This window comes from Gymnoscopelus microlampas (genome assembly GCF_963454915.1).
Source record: "Gymnoscopelus microlampas genome assembly, chromosome: 16".
NCBI classification, from domain to species: domain Eukaryota; kingdom Metazoa; phylum Chordata; class Actinopteri; order Myctophiformes; family Myctophidae; genus Gymnoscopelus; species Gymnoscopelus microlampas.
In genome coordinates this window covers 28,163,888-28,179,955 of record NC_139953.1, presented here as the reverse complement: position 1 = coordinate 28,179,955, position 16,068 = coordinate 28,163,888, and the positions used below count along the sequence as shown (strand labels likewise).

Sequence of the window (16,068 nt, the reverse complement as noted above, 5' to 3'; positions counted from 1 at the left end):
TACAGCTGACTCTCAGACAAACTAGTGACAATCATTACAAAGCACCAAGTCAATTTCCCTCAACCTGCACTGTAACCACGCTAAATGCTAAATACAAGACTCTTGAGAAACCATGGGTTGTTGATGTGACTAAAGGTCAGTGGAAAAATATGTTTGACAACTACGTGATGACAAACAGGTTTTTCTTTTCCTACCATATCACCCTCTTCTTCCTCCTCTCTCTTAATCTTGGGTTCCTTGGGCTCATCATCATCAGGATTGAAATCCTCCATTTCAACCTGAAAACACAAATGTTCAGTTTAACCTCCAGCTTAATCTCCAACTACACAGTAGTAAGGCTACTACTTGAGGCCGGGATATGACCTCAAATCAGTATCACAGTAATGTCAGTCACACATTCACCAAAATAACCATAAATGTACCCCCATTATAATCTCTGCTTAAGCCTAATTTATTAAAATAGACTGAGCTATTCAATCTGGGATGATTCTTTCTAATAAGGTGCACACTATGCACCTCATCTCCTTACATGACAAAACATTGCATTTAGTAAATAATGAAAACTCACAAAATGACTTTTAATGTTAATTTAAAATGTTAAGTATTGCTGACAGAATATTTTATATTTATCTTTTATATACTAAATCCATATCAAATTATAATAACACAAGTATATTTCTTCTGATTCACATCAAGATCAAAGCCGTCTAAAGTTACAATTCACATGACCAGATTTGACGATGCTGTGACCCCACTGCTTTGTCTCTGCACACAGGAGCACTGGTATCGATACATCTTCGGTATACCGCCCAGCCCTACTACATAGCTTTTTATTGTTTTAATTCACATTCAGTGTTCAAATATGGTTTCTCCAGCTTGGTTTGAGTATAGACTGTGATATAAAGTGGAAAGTATTCAGTCTTTGATATGGAAGAGCTCACCTCCTCAATAGCAGCATCTTGAAGCAGGGAGCGAACATCAAGGCGCACCATATGACGAGGTGAGGACTCCCAGTTGTTTGACATCTGTGTAAAGAATGATCCATGAACCAAGCGCATGTTACATTTAGGAACCATTATAGAAATGATTCATTGTTATCTAAAAAAAAAGCAATTGACATATTTCTAGATATGGTTCCATACAAACCTTGCTTATATCTTTGTGTGTGCGTCCATGGACATTTCTCTTTGAACAAGTCTGGTGGTCTGCAGTGATCTCAGCCAAATACACCTATACAATGTGAGGAGATATTCTCCTTAGTAAATCAAATAACAACATTTGAAAGAAAAGCTCAAACAAACAAAAACCTCACCTCAAAGCCCTTGGTTTTGGCTGCACTCCAAAACTGATCGAAATGTTTCACCCGGTCATTAATAGTGTCGATAATAATGAAGGGGAAAAATCCATCCTCAAGGGTTTTCTTAAATGTCTTGAGCATGCTGCTGCGGTACGTATCCTCCATCTCTGGCTCGTATTCATACTCAAGTACCTGAAGGAATTGATTTAGTTTCCAGTTAATACCAATAATAATGCAACATTTAGAAATGTATACAAAGTTAATTCTCCAGTTAATGTACAACATTAAGAACTCTCAATCTGAACACACCTTGGTTTTGACTCTTTTTCCTGTGTCTGGGTCCTTCTCAACTTTTTCAACCTCCGTCATGAAGTAGTCATCCAGGACAATGACTCTTGGTGGGGCTCCGCCACAATCTACTTCCTTATCCTTAATGCAAAAGAACACCCCAAAACATTGTTTTAGAGAAGGCAACTCATTACGTGGCCATGATGGCATTTTACATCCATAATTACATAGCTTCAAGATAAACTGCTAATGTTTTAGATGGATATTTTAGAGAAGGAAAAGATACCTGATCTCATCAAAAACAATTATTGCCGGGGAAGGATTAATCATAAATGTAGTTCATTGTCATTTCTTAGAAGAGTAACTACTCAATCATCTGACTGAACAACCCAACTCAATGACCTTGGTGCTACATTATGACTTTGTAACTTACTCGTATAAGCTTTGCAACGTGGCTTTTCCCACTTCCCGGAAGTCCTCTCATTATGATGACAATCTAAGGAAATCAAATAAGAAAAAGTAAGACATTATTATTTTCTAAAAGGCAAAATAGGCTCATACCGATGCATGTCAGACGCAGAACAGGACTGACCATCTATGGGTATGTTTTTTTTATGGCAACAAAGTCTGTATCACAACAGTCATAATATTTCATGTCATACAATGCAAACAGCATTGTGTTCCATTTAAAATAGACGCAACGATCTTCAAGTAGCGTTTACCCCTCATGTTCTTTAAAGGTATCTAGGGCAAGTCGCATGCTTCAATCAGTTTCACACCAGGTTTTGCAGAGCATAAACAATTAGCCACGTTAGCATTGCTGAGACGCGATGCAAAGCCTATGAAAGAATATGCCTCAATATATGAGGCATATTCATGTGTCAGTTCTATGTCAGCGAACAGTTTTGTTTCCATTGTGGATTATATTTTTTACTTAGATCAGAGATATAATCAGATGAGAGTACAAGCTGGTTCATCCTGTTGCATTATCAGTCAAGTTGTTAAATACAGTGTGTCTGGATGAAGAAAGAGTAAACAATGTGGTCCGCTGCAGCAATGATTACATACTCTCTCTGGTCGCGATAATCTGCCGGGCATTTTGAGGAGGTCATCGATGTTCTTGATCTCTGGTTTCTTTTCGGCCCGTGGGGGAGGTTGAGGTGGAGGAAGAGATGATGCAGGGCCGGGCACTCGCTCCTCTGGATACCCTCTTCGGTCCACTGCGTGACATTACATACAATTAAAGCCTCTCTTTTTCTACTTGCCATGTTTGATTCTAATCTGATCATTATCATTGATGCATTTTCCTTATCGTGACATAAACTCAGCTGAACAAGGGACTACAGTGTACCCAGGATCCCTGTGCACGTATCCCCTGCTGTGTGCATGCATGGGTGTCTCACAACGGGTGCAATACGTTAGTCCGACAGCGCATTCCTCCGACAGCGCATGCCTCCGACGTTTCCAATACTAACCCTATACCAAACCCGAACCCTAACCCTAACCGCACGCGGATGCCACATAGTCGGAGAAATGGGATGTCGGATTATCGTATGCCTCCCTCTCACAACATGCGGTAACTTTAACGTACGATAAGGTGAGGAACTGTGGCCATAACGCTCCGGTCCGCCGCGTTCAGGTAAGCCCCGCTCAGACGAGAGCCTGTCATATCCAGACCTTGCATAGCGATCTTCCCGGTCTCGACTGTCCCGCCCCTCCCTCTCTCGTAGGTCCCTAGGGTCCCTCTCCCTTTCCCTGTAGGCCGGGCGAGATGGGAGTCCCAGCGGAGGTCTGTGAAGATAAACATCATGGTTACATTTCAGTGGGAAAAAAGCAATGTGTTTATTCCAATACTTGCACACATAGACATGGCAGATGACTCATCACACTGTGTGACACAAAGTGATATACTACCTTTCTTCAAAAACCATGGACTGTGAGCTTGAATAAATAAATAAAAAAAACAAATAAAATAAAAAGACAAAAAGAAAGCAAAGTTACATAATGTAACGAAGTAGCATACTTCCCAACAGTATGGACAAAGGGTTTGTCAGATCTACTGCGGGGGGAGTGTCATACCTTTCATCTCTCGGGGGGTAGCGCTCCCTCTCAAATCGATCTCTTTCATAATCCAGAGGAGGCTTTTCTCTGTACAGCTCTCTCTCTCGGCTGTATGAGCGGCGCTCGTAAGGGTCAGACGACCGTCTTTCATAGTAGGGGTCTCTCCCATAAGGATCTCTGCCGCCCAGTGGCTCTACACAGAAGGGAAAAGGGCGATTCAGTAAACCTGGCTAACCGAACGACCGGTACAACATGAAAATCCATATTGTTAATGTCGGGTGGAAACCGTATATGTCCAAAACGGTTACTTTTCAGGAAATGGAAAACCTGTGTTCCAATCCAATGTAGTTGTTATTCAGTCACAAGCTCTTGTTAATACTCGTTTGGTCAATATTTATAAAACCCAGACAGACTTAACCACTTCCACAAAAAGATTATAATAATTAAATAACAAAAATAGCAGATCTACAAGCTCACAGCGCGTCAGGTCGTGGAGCTTGTCGATCGGCTACTTTTGCGTTACACTGTGACCAAATAGGGTATTCATTTACGAAAAAACATAAAAGTTGAAATACCTGGAGATACCTGGTTTCTGCCCGACAGCAATGATATGCTTCAACGTGTTGATGAACACAATTACAGAGAACTCACCTTTTTCATAGTGCCTTTCAGATGGTACTGGGTCAGGCCTCAACACAATCCTTTCACCATATGACATCCGTTCAACAGTGGCACCAGGTTCTAAATATTGACAGTTCATTTCACCCACATTGTTGTATTTCTTTTACGGTTCTCTTTCAATTTTGTTTCTATGCTTTAATTAAACCTTTTATTAGGTTTATAACGTTTTACTTCCTACCATGTCCATGACCATAATCCACAGTCTTGGTCACTGGAGCTGCGGGCGGAGGAGGGATCGATTGCTGGTAACTTGTGGCCATGGACTTCTCCCAAGACACTGGGTCAATGCTGCTAGCCGTCTGTCCACTGGCAGCCATACCCTAAAGATGTGAAAATAACACAATGTTTTATGGTAAACTAAGAAATACTTAATTTTACTCAGTGTTAGATTAATGCTCTTGATTTTACATTTTGGTCATTATCGTAGTTTTGATTTACCTTAAGGGCATTCCTCACTTCTTCAGATATCTCCAGTCCAAGTAGACCAGCTGGGAACTCAGGTGTGACTTCAGAAGGCTGTGATTCTGTTGCAGACGGCTTCACCTCGTGCAATTCCCTGTGGACAAAGGCATGGGTAAACAAAACATCCTTCTTCAGTCATTGCATAAATGTTACAGGAATGCAAAGTACTGAAATTGAATTATAGTGATCAATCAAGATCTATAATTTGTATTGTTAATTTGTTATATTGTTAATTAGTCAGCTAAGTCAGTAAGTAGTTCTGCTACTAGTCTGTTTTTCTCTAAATCCCATATTTTGGCTCTTATTTATTGGGAAAATGTTTGTAACAACAACACAATGCTAAAAGACTCAAGTAAAAGAGTACAGTACAATAGAACTGTTCAATATCATGTGTAATTTTACTTGCCATTCAACTAAATCTCATTAACACTATTAACGATCAGAAGTCAGATGTCAAACCAGAAAAGAAGGTCTCTGCAAATTACCGTAGAAATTTAAGTTCTTGAGCAGCTTTCAAGATTATCTCATGCTGGTGTTGTGAGAGTGCAAGTCCTCCACTTGCGCTCGTTCCTTGAGCAGCCGGGTCAACTGTGCTCTCTGGAGCTTTGGTGACAGGGGCTGCCGGGGGTGGCAGAGGCGGAATATCCATTGGAGGCTCCAACCTACGGTCGTCATAGTGTGGTCTGGGCTCCTTATAGTCTGGAGGATACGCTCTGTCAGGTGATGGAGTACGTCTTGGAGGTCTATCCCACTCAGAAGAAAGTGGCGCGTATGGCCGTGGCGACTCTTCCCGTCTATACGGGGGCTCGTCCCTGTATTCGCGTGCTCTGAGTTCCCCTCTTCGTAGCTCTTCCTCTTCATATGGATCGCGAGGCCGCCCGTGGCCTCGCTCTCTCTCCTCTGGCCACGGGTCGTCTCTGTAGCGCTCTGCCGGAGGAAGGCGAGGAGGGTAGTCCCTGTCAGGGGTAGGAGGGCGGCGATCTCTGTCCCATTCAGGATCCAAGTATGGGTCCCTGCGCTCATACTCGTCCGGGGGATAGTCCCTGGGTGGTGGCCGCCAGCCATACCCATCTTCCCCATGACCGTATTCGGTGACAATTCTATCGCTGCGTTCTTCTTCGTAATCTTCAGGGGGACGATGCATCCCCCTACCCATACCACCTCGATCCATTGGGGAATGACCCATGGGCCTCCTTATCCCTCCCCGGTCCATCTCATGCGGAGGGGGAGAAGGGCCTCTGGCATGGGGAGAAGGGCCTCTGGCGTGGGGAGGGTGACGCCACTCAGGTTCTCTCTCCAAACCATCATCATATAAAGGCTCAGCCATTGAATCCAGCATTTCATGAGGTGGTGGTGGTGGTCGCCGTCGGCCTCTTCCCATATCATGGGGCATAGGATGGCCATGAGGGTCATGGCCGTGATGCATGGGGTGTCTCATCGGATCCATTTCCATGTCATCACGGTCTACTGGAGGACCTAAAGGGTCATGTTCCATTGCAGCGTGAGGTGGCCGCCCTCGGCCCGGGTGTGCAAAGCCCGGATGGCCACGCGGCGGGTGGCCCCGGCCATGCGGGAACGGGGGTCTCATACCTCTCATTGGTGGTCTCATCTCTCCCCAGTAGGGGTCCCCTTCCTCCCAGTACTCTGCTGACTCTGGGTCTTCCCATTCCCTGTCCATTTCCTCTTCCATACCCATAGGAGGCCCTCCTCTGCCCATAGGTCCTCCTCTACCCATAGGTCCTCCTCTGCCCATAGGTCCTCCCCTGCCCATAGGCGGCCCTCCCCTGCCCATAGGTGGCCCTCCCATGCCCATAGGTGGCCCTCCCCTGCCCATAGGTGGTCCTCCCCTACCCATTGGCGGCCCTCCCCTGCCCATAGGCGGCCCTCCCCTGCCCATAGGAGGCCCTCCCCTGCCCATAGGCGGTCCTCCCCTACCCATAGGAGGTCCTCCCCTACCCATTGGTGGTCCTCCCCTACCCATTGGTGGTCCCCCCATACCCATTGGTGGTCCTCCCCTGCCCATAGGTGGTCCTCCCCTGCCCATAGGTGGTCCTCCTCGCCCCATCGGAGGTCCTCCTCTACCCATCGGAGGTCCTCCTCGCCCCATCGGAGGGCCCCCTCTGCCCATCGGAGGGCCACCTCTCCACATCGGAGGGCCTCCTCTAGCCATCGGAGGTCCTCCCATCACTGGTTCTTCATAATAATTGTCCTCTGTCTCGAAGTAATTATCCTCTGGCTGCCATATATCATCATCTTCAGGGGGAACCTCCGGTTCCTCACCCTGAGGCTCCTCATATGCGGGATCCTGCCACTGGTACTCTTCCTGCTCTGGCATCTCTTGTGGGGGCACGTAGTCATAAGGCATTTCTTCCATCTCTTCCCCATGTGGGTAAGAAGGCGGTCCTCTAAACTCCCCACGCCCCACATTACCACGCCCTCGTCCACGGACAGGTTCCGGGGGCTGACCACGTCCCCTGCCTCGTGCCATTACAGCTGCCGGGTTTGGAGGCTCTGGCTTTTTATCTAGTTGGTCAGGAGGTTGTGAACCCTGTTGTGTTGCAGGGGGTTTTGGTCCTTGCTGGGGCACGTTGCTTTTGTTCACTAGTCCCCCTGGTTTATTGTTTGTGGGAGCTGTATTTTTTGGAGGCACAGACGAAGGAGCCTTTACAGGGGGCCGGGTGCTAGCTGGTTGTGCTTTATCTATATTTATTTTTGTCTTATCAGAGACTTTAACAGCATCAGGAGCTTCAGGCTTCTCAATTGACTGTTTTGATTGAGGGATGGGATCGCTTTGAACAAAAAAGCCCCCATTTCCACCCACACTGTCAGCTGCCAGGTCTTCCTTTTTAGTTTTACCATCTGACTTAGATTCAGTTTCTTTTGCAGTGGGCAGCTGTCCTGCCAATTTCACTGGGGGTTTGGAGTCAATACTGGGTGGATGTGATTTATTATCTTGCTCAATCTTAGGCTGGGGATCTTGGTGTACTTTCTGCTGAGGTCCAGGAGGCCGTTCAAAGCGATTGAAGGCTTGGGGTCCAGGAGGCCTTTCAATGCGCGGGAAGCCTTGCGGTCCAGGAGGGCGTTCAACGCGCGGGAAGCCTTGCGGTCCAGGAGGGCGTTCAACGCGCGGGAAGCCTTGCTGTCCGGGAGGGCGTTCAAAGCGAGAGTACCCTTGGGGTCCAGGAGGCCGTTCAAAGCGAGGGTAGCCTTGAGGTCCAGGAGGCCGTTCAAAGCGAGGGGGCTGGTCAAATCTAGGCTGATGACCAAATTGAGGCTGATCATTTTGCTGATGTTCAAATCTGTGGGGACCATCAAAGTGCTGCGGTGGATGGTCAAATCTTGGAGCATTTCCACGGGGATCATCAAACCTGGAGGAAAATGAAATACAAGAAAGCAGAGCATCCATTACTATTCACTGATTCAAAATGAGCACATTTAACTTCATCTGTGCAAAGTGCAATCATCCTCTAGAAAATGTGTTTATTCTGAAAAGACAAGGCAGGTCTTTCACTGGAAAAGTTTCAGACTCGTCACAGCTGGGATGTCTTACTTTTGCCGGCATGGCTAAAGGTCAGGCCATATAGAACTGGGTTTCAACGTATAAATAGTAGATGGGTTTCTGTGCAACGTCATTAGAGACATGAATGCAACAGCATTATTCACCCCATATCTAGCAGAGCCAAGCTCCAAAACAGAAAGATGATATGAAGTATGCAAAGAACGGACTCGGCTGCAAGGGAACAATGTTCTCATGTCATTGAATCAATGTTCTAATTATCTTGGGGCGAACCATCTCTCACAGTCATGAGCCCAAACGCTCGGATGACTGAACTTTACTTTTTGAATAGCAGCAATCACAATACCAGGTGCACTCCAACAGCAAGAATCAACACTGGATTTTGTTCATTCTCGATGGAAATGTAGTTTGGAGCAGAAAAGCGTTACAAGGCTTCAACACACTTAAATAATTTTACTTTCACACTGGTAATTATTCAGGAAGTATGCAAACAATGTGTAGACTATACAGTTATGTGCGAGTTGTTTCAGAACTAACATTACAGCTTCATAAATACATAAAATACACAAGTCAGACCACATGTCAAATAGGCATTATTTAAAAAAGAAAAATCCAAACATGCATGTGGATGTGACAAAAGAATGTTGAAATAATGGTTAGTGCACAGTGATGTTTATAAAAAAGAAGAAACCCTTCTATATGCCCTAAAAGCAGATCGATCAAATCACAGCTCACACCACTATGTACAATAAAATAGAAACAGCACAAGTCAAATTCAATAAGAGTATGAAAGTTGCCATCTACGCATGTAATCTTTTTTCTAAATCTCTTTGTTACACCAACATTGTTTGTGAAGTAGTTTTGTACTTATAGGTTAAGTAATTAAAAGATATTTCGAATTCCATTTGGCCAAAGCAGACATAACTCTAGTCACCAGTCTAGTCAGTTTGTAAATGCAGGGGTGATGTCAGACACATTTTCTGTGTAAAGTGGGGCTTCGCCACTTAACACTGCATACAACTAATGTGGCTTCTTTCACAAACTGCACACATTGTAATTTCAATAGCCAAAGATTGGACAGAGAGCGGCGGCAACACCATTATTCATCTCTATATCACCCCTTTTGCCAATCAACAACAAACCCAAATCTCAAAGCTGCAACTCACCGTGTGTCTCTGGGACCATTATAGTGTGGTGGTTGACCAGGAGGAGGGCCTTGGGGTCTGTCTCCTCTACCGTCAGGCCCGCCTTCTCTAATATTGGGTCCAGTTGGCGATTCTGAATTTGGCCCAAAACCAGCAGGTCGAGGACCTTGGTTCCTGGGTCCAGGAGCACCCGGGGATTGCTGCATACCTGGGCTGGTGAGCCCAGGTATGTGCTGCTGCTGCTGCTGCTGCTGCTGCTGCTGCAGTTGCATGTCTTGCCCAGAATACTGGCCACTATGTCCCATCATCCCCATCCCACTATTGTACTGGCTGGACACCGGCGGCACTGTGGCTCTTAGAGTGGCGACCCGCTCTTGTAGGTGAGCATACGTTGAGTTCATTTGATCCTGCCACTGCTTCCATTGGAGCTCATAGTCTTGGAGCTGGTCTTTGTGGGGGTACGTTTTGAACTGCTCGTACCAGAGACCGAACGTTTTTTCCCAGTCTTGGAACAATGGGGTGAATTGCTGCTGCTGCATTTCATAGTGTCTGAGCTGCATTTCGAGAGTCATCGTCTGCAACAAATGCCATTATTAAAGTAAATTCAGATGAATCTGTCACCCATTTAAAATGTAATTATATATGCAAATAATGAGAAGAAAAATACATTTGAGCTACCTGTAGATTTGCTGGTTGCTGAATCAGCTTTTGGTACTGCTCCAGGATTTGTTGGAGCTTCTCATGCTGTTTCATGAGAGCCTGGTATTGTATGCCTGCCCTTTGCTGCTGCACCTGCTGCCACTGTGCTGCTGCAGCCTGTAACTGCTGGAGGCGGGCAATCTCCTCTGGGTCCTGAATTCTTTCCACCTGCAAAAATAAAACAATGTCAGAAGCCTAGAAATGAGAACAATTCATTTTTTTTTACCAAAATTGTCTGGCAGATGAGTCAGGATTAGAAGAAGGCTGATGACCCCACATCAATGTGCAGCACTGTTAGTAAGTTAATTAGTGTGGTTGCCCAACAGGGCAACCAGACTATAGTACTCTATACACTTTATTTCTTTATTAGTGTGGTTGCCCTAACAGGGCAACCAGACTATAGTACTCTATACACTTTATTTCCATCTTTATAGATTAACTTTTTTCAAACCGCATCTCCTCCCACAGTTTTTATACCCTAATGTTGTGCCATATATCAAAATTACCGTCTTGAACGGGAATCGTGCGCGTGTATAGGGCTAAGAGATTGGTTGAATAGTTTAATTGATATTAATTTATTTGTGCCATTAAATGTCCCCATCCGCTTTAATGGAAAAGTGAAAAAACTCAAATTCAAGTATTTTTTTCTCAGAAACCGTAAGAGCTAGAGTTATCAGATTTGGAGGGATAATTCATAATTAAGTCCCAAATTATTGAAAAAAATATCACACCATTCGGCCTCATGGTGGCGCTATAACAGCCCCCATTTACGTTTTGGCCTGTAACTCTTGAACCGTAGGTCCGAAAATCAAAATTTCTTTTCACCTGGATTCCTTGGGTCCATACGCATCTCCCCATATAGCCCACGCCCATTTGCGTCAGGATAGATTTTTTGATATTGATTTATTTCTGCATTAAATTTCCCCATCCACTTTAATGGGAATTGCAAAAACTCCCATTCAAGTATTTTTTTCTCGGAAACCGTAAGGGCTACAGTTACAAGATTTGGAGGGGAGGTTAATAGTTTTTTGAAAAATTATTAAGAAAATAATCACACCAGTCGGCCACATGGTGGCGCTATAACAGCCCCCTTTACCTTTTGGCCTATAACTCTTGAACTGTAGGTCGTAAAATCAAATTTTCTTTTTCCCTGGATTCCTTGGGTCACGACGCATCTTCCCATATAGGCTACGCCCATTTGCGTCAGGATAGATTTTCCGCCATTTTGAATTTTCTTCAAAACACACTTTTTGCTCCTTTTCCTTCAATTTTTTTCCAAATCTCACACAAATCGGTACACGTGATCTATGGACCCATGCGATAAACCTATCCAAGCGGAATTTTGATAGTCCGTACCGTCCGTCCGTAAATGGCTTCCAAAGTTAGCGGGAGGGGCCCGTTTGACCAAAAATGCCATAAATCACGAACAAAACGTCCGGTCAATCCCAAATTTGAATCACATGTCGAGGGTGGTATACTAAACCAATCCCCAAAAGCATTTCCACTTTGACCCATAGGGGGCGCCACGAATGCTCGAAACGTAACCGTTTGATGCAAAAACATGATTTTTGGGGGATCAATCCTCTCAAAATGAAACGCAGGCAATCTCAGGAGTGACGTGACGATGTAATTGGCGCAGTCTCCGACGGTATTCCTCCCGGCGTATTACTGGAGTCCCGACCGCGTCGGCGCAACCACACTCTGCAATTTCCCCGGAATTGCGACGCGTCTAGTTTCTTTATTTATAGATAAACAATACTTTAGAGCGCATCTCCTCCCACAGTTTTTATCCCCCAATGTCGTGCCACATATCAAAATGACCGTCTAAATCGGGAATCGTGCGCGTGTATAGGGCTAAGAGATTGGTTGAATAGTTTAATTGATATTAATTTATTAGTGCATTAAATGTCCCCATCCACTTTAATGTCAAAGTGAAAAAACTCAAATTCAAGTATTTTTTTCTCAGAAACCTTAAGAGCTAGAGTTATCAGATTTGGAGGGATAATTCATAATATTGTCCGAAATTATTGAAAAAAATATCACACCATTCGGCCTCATGGTGGCGCTATAACAGCCCCCTTTACGTTTTGGCCCGTAACTCTTGAACCGTAGGTCCGAAAATCAAAATTTCTTTTCACCTGGATTCCTTGGGTCACTACGCATCTCCCCATATAGGCCACGCCCATTTGCGTCAGGATAGATTTTTTGATATTGATTTATTTCTGCATTAAATTTCCCCATCCACTTTAATGGGAATTGCAAAAACTCCCATTCAAGTATTTTTTTCTCGGAAACCGTAAGGGCTACAGTTACAAGATTTGGAGGGGAGGTTAATAGTTTTTTGAGAAATTATTAAGAAAATAATCACACCAGTCGGCCACATGGTGGCGCTATAACAGCCCCCTTTACCTTTTGGCCTATAACTCTTGAACCGTAGGTCGTAAAATCAAAATTTCTTTTTCCCTGGATTCCTTGGGTCACGACGCATCTTCCCATATAGGCCACGCCCATTTGCGTCAGGATAGATTTTCCGCCATTTTGAATTTTCTTCAAAACACACTTTTTGCTCCTTTTCCTTCAATTTTTTTCCAAATCTCACACAAATCGGTACACGTGATCTATGGACCCATGCGATAAACCTATCCAAGCGGAATTTTGATAGTCCGTACCGTCCGTCCGTAAATGGCTTCCAAAGTTAGCGGGAGGGGCCCGTTTGACCAAAAATGCCATAAATCACGAACAAAACGTCCGGTCAATCCCAAATTTGAATCACATGTCGAGGGTGGTATACTAAACCAATCCCCAAAAGCATTTCCACTTTGATCCATAGGGGGCGCCACGAATGCTCGAAATGTAACCGTTTGATGCAAAAACATGATTTTTGGGGGATCGATCCTCTCAAAATGAAACGCAGGCGATCTCAGGAGTGACGTGACGATGTAATTGGCGCAGTCTCCGACGGTATTCCTCCCGGCGTATTACTGGAGTCCCGACCGCGTCGGCGCAACCACACTCTGCAATTTCCCCGGAATTGCGACGCGTCTAGTTTCTTTATTTATTTATAGATAAACAATACTTTGCCGCGCATCTCCTCCCACAGTTTTTATTCCCCAATGTCGTGCCATACATCAAACTGACCGTCTTGAACGGGAATCGTGCGCTTGTATTTTGCTAAGAGATTGGTTGAATAGTTTAATTGATATTAATTTATTAGTGCATTAAATTTCCCCATCCGCTTTAATGTAAAAGTGAAAAAACTCAAATTCAAGTATTTTTTTCTCTGAAACCGTAAGAGCTAGAGTTATCAGATTTGGAGGGTAAATTCATAATTAAGTCCCAAATTATTTAAAAAAATATCACACCATTCGGCCTCATGGTGGCGCTATAACAGCCCCCTTTACGTTTTGGCCCGTAACTCTTGAACCGTAGGTCCTAAAATCAAAATTTCTTTTCAGCTGGATTCCTTGGGTCACTACGCATCTCCCCATATAGGCCACGCCCATTTGCGTCAGGATAGATTTTTTGATATTGATTTATTTGTGCATTAAATTTCCCCATCCACTTTAATGGGAATTGCAAAAACTCCCATTCAAGTATTTTTTTCTCGGAAACCGTAAGGGCTACAGTTACAAAACTTGGAGGGGAGGTTAATAGTTTTTTGAAAAATTATTAAGAAAATAGTCACACCAGTCGGCCACATGGTGGCGCTATAACAGCCCCCTTTACCTTTTGGCCTATAACTCTTGAACCGTAGGTCGTAAAATCAAAATTTCTTTTCCCCTGGATTCCTTGGCTCACGACGCATCTTCCCATATTTTTCAATTTTTTCCAAATCTCACACAAATCGGTACACGTGATCTATGGACCCATGCGATAAACCTATCCAAGCGGAATTTTGATAGTCCGTACCGTCCGTCCGTAAATGCCTTAAATCAAAAATGCCATAAATCACGAACGAAACGTCCGGTCAATCCCAAATTTGAATCACATGTCGAGGGTGGTATACTAAACCAATCCCCAAAAGCATTTCTACTTTGATCCATAGGGGGCGCCACGAATGCTCGAAATGTAACCGTTTGATGCAAAAACCTTATTTCGGGGGGGATCGATCCTCTCAAAATGAAACGCAGGTGATCTCAGGAGTGACGTGACAATGTAATTGGCGCAGTCTCCGACGGTATTCCTCCCGGCGTATTACTGGAGTCCCGACCGCGTCGGCGCAACCACACTTTGAAATTGCCAATTGCGACGCGTCTAGTTATATAACAGAACTGATGTAATGTTATCCATTAAGAGTAAAACATTAATTTCTGTTGATTGTTCTGAAAACAAAAAGTAGGGAGTGCCCAGGACTCACAGGTGATCAAGTGGGTCCCAGGGAAATTGAGTGGACACTAGTCAGGCATGCAAACAGCCCGAGGTGAAAAAGGTGACAACATGTTGTTTTCTTTCGGGTCAGGTGTCACACAATTGCCCTATTTGGGTTCAAAAAGGTGACTGTAGCTGAAAAGTGACACTTTTGCATGTCTGACTAGTGATGAGCGGGCGACCTGTAACCCGCGGGTCAACCCGCGGCGCGGGTGGTCGAGTCAGGATTTCAGCGGCAATTATGCGGGCTAGGGTGAGTGGGTCAGCCACTCTCACACGCAAAAAAAAAGAAAAGAAAATCACATGCTCTTGTTTTGTCTTTATTCCTAATAAGAATAAGAATACTAACAATAAAACAGTTTGAATACACTTGGGGTGTATACTTGAAGATTATTTAACCTTCATGATTTTACAGAATTATAGGTACGACCCGTGGGGCTCAACCCGCCATAGATTTATATATGGGTTCGCGGGGCGGGTTGGGTTCTGGGGCGGGTCATGAAAAAACCCGACCCGCACATCACTAGTGGACACACACACACTCTATTCTTTGTGACACACAACATCCTATGTTTTATAACAGAGGAAACTGTGTATGTGGTGAATGCGCTTAAATTCCTTGTCCTGGTTAAACACTGGTTAAACACAGACAATAGACATGTTTTTGCACAGGTCATTTGATTTACATGACAGGACTCTTATCACGACACATGATGCACCTTAGCCCGTTGTCATGTCCAAGTTTGTTGCTACGATTTTAACAGATTTGCTGTTCACAATGTAGCATTATAAGGGTAAAAATAGGTTGCGTTCCTTGGATGCATTGATAGTGAGTTTAGTTTACTTATTCCTTTCAGATCTTAGTGTATCAGAGAGATGCAGTATGTACATTTAACACCAGCCACTGCATTTTCACAACCAAAGCCTACTCAAACATTACAACCTATAATTAAGTTATTGGAAACACACAGGTACCCAATATTTCTCAAGATTATTTTAGGTAAACTTACCTCCTCAGGTGGAGGTGGTGGCAATGGTGGCTGCTCTTTTGGTGGAGGCGGAGGAGGTGCACCTTTGGGTGGCTCAGATGGGGGAGGGGGAGCAGGCTGGTTCTGAGGTGGTGGTGGTGGAGGTGCGGCACCACCCCCTTCATTCTGGTTCTGTTTGGCCTTCTCATTTTTCAACTTCTGAAGATTCTGAAGATGTTGTTTGTACCAATACTGTTGTTGCTCCTGGGTGGGTAGAATAAAAGGGAAATCAATCAGAAGACAGCTCGTTCTCATTAAAATATGATACAAAGAAAGAACAATGAATGATGCTAATTAAGGACGAGTAAGGAAGAGAAAAGGAATTAGAAGATAACCAAGTACTCAGAAATAAACGTTTTTTTATTTATTGTTCCATCCTAAAGATGACAATGATGACATGTTTCGGCTATTCTAGCTTCATCAGTGTGAAGGCTGAATATTATACAAAACGTCTGTCATCTTTGTCATCTTGAGGCATATGGAACAATAAAAATGTTGCTTTGAGTGCGACCCTCCACGTTA

General features: G+C 44.2%; 1 protein-coding gene across 1 annotated transcript in view; it reads right to left on the bottom strand.

Annotated features, from left to right (window-relative positions):
* ylpm1 (YLP motif containing 1) overlaps positions 1-16,068 on the bottom strand; it is a 52,334-nt gene that overhangs the window by 31,695 nt on the left and 4,571 nt on the right. Inside the window, exons 2-17 of the mRNA XM_084082150.1 lie at positions 15,529-15,750; positions 10,130-10,318; positions 9,473-10,026; positions 5,275-8,157; positions 4,766-4,883; positions 4,506-4,647; positions 4,298-4,387; positions 3,665-3,839; positions 3,177-3,376; positions 2,654-2,805; positions 2,019-2,081; positions 1,607-1,726; positions 1,313-1,489; positions 1,147-1,230; positions 942-1,025; positions 195-278 (exon numbers count right to left, since the gene is read on the bottom strand). Coding sequence (XP_083938276.1) covers positions 195-278; positions 942-1,025; positions 1,147-1,230; positions 1,313-1,489; positions 1,607-1,726; positions 2,019-2,081; positions 2,654-2,805; positions 3,177-3,376; positions 3,665-3,839; positions 4,298-4,387; positions 4,506-4,647; positions 4,766-4,883; positions 5,275-8,157; positions 9,473-10,026; positions 10,130-10,318; positions 15,529-15,750 — 5,337 coding nt within the window. The remainder of the gene's footprint in view (positions 1-194; positions 279-941; positions 1,026-1,146; positions 1,231-1,312; positions 1,490-1,606; positions 1,727-2,018; positions 2,082-2,653; positions 2,806-3,176; positions 3,377-3,664; positions 3,840-4,297; positions 4,388-4,505; positions 4,648-4,765; positions 4,884-5,274; positions 8,158-9,472; positions 10,027-10,129; positions 10,319-15,528; positions 15,751-16,068) is intronic.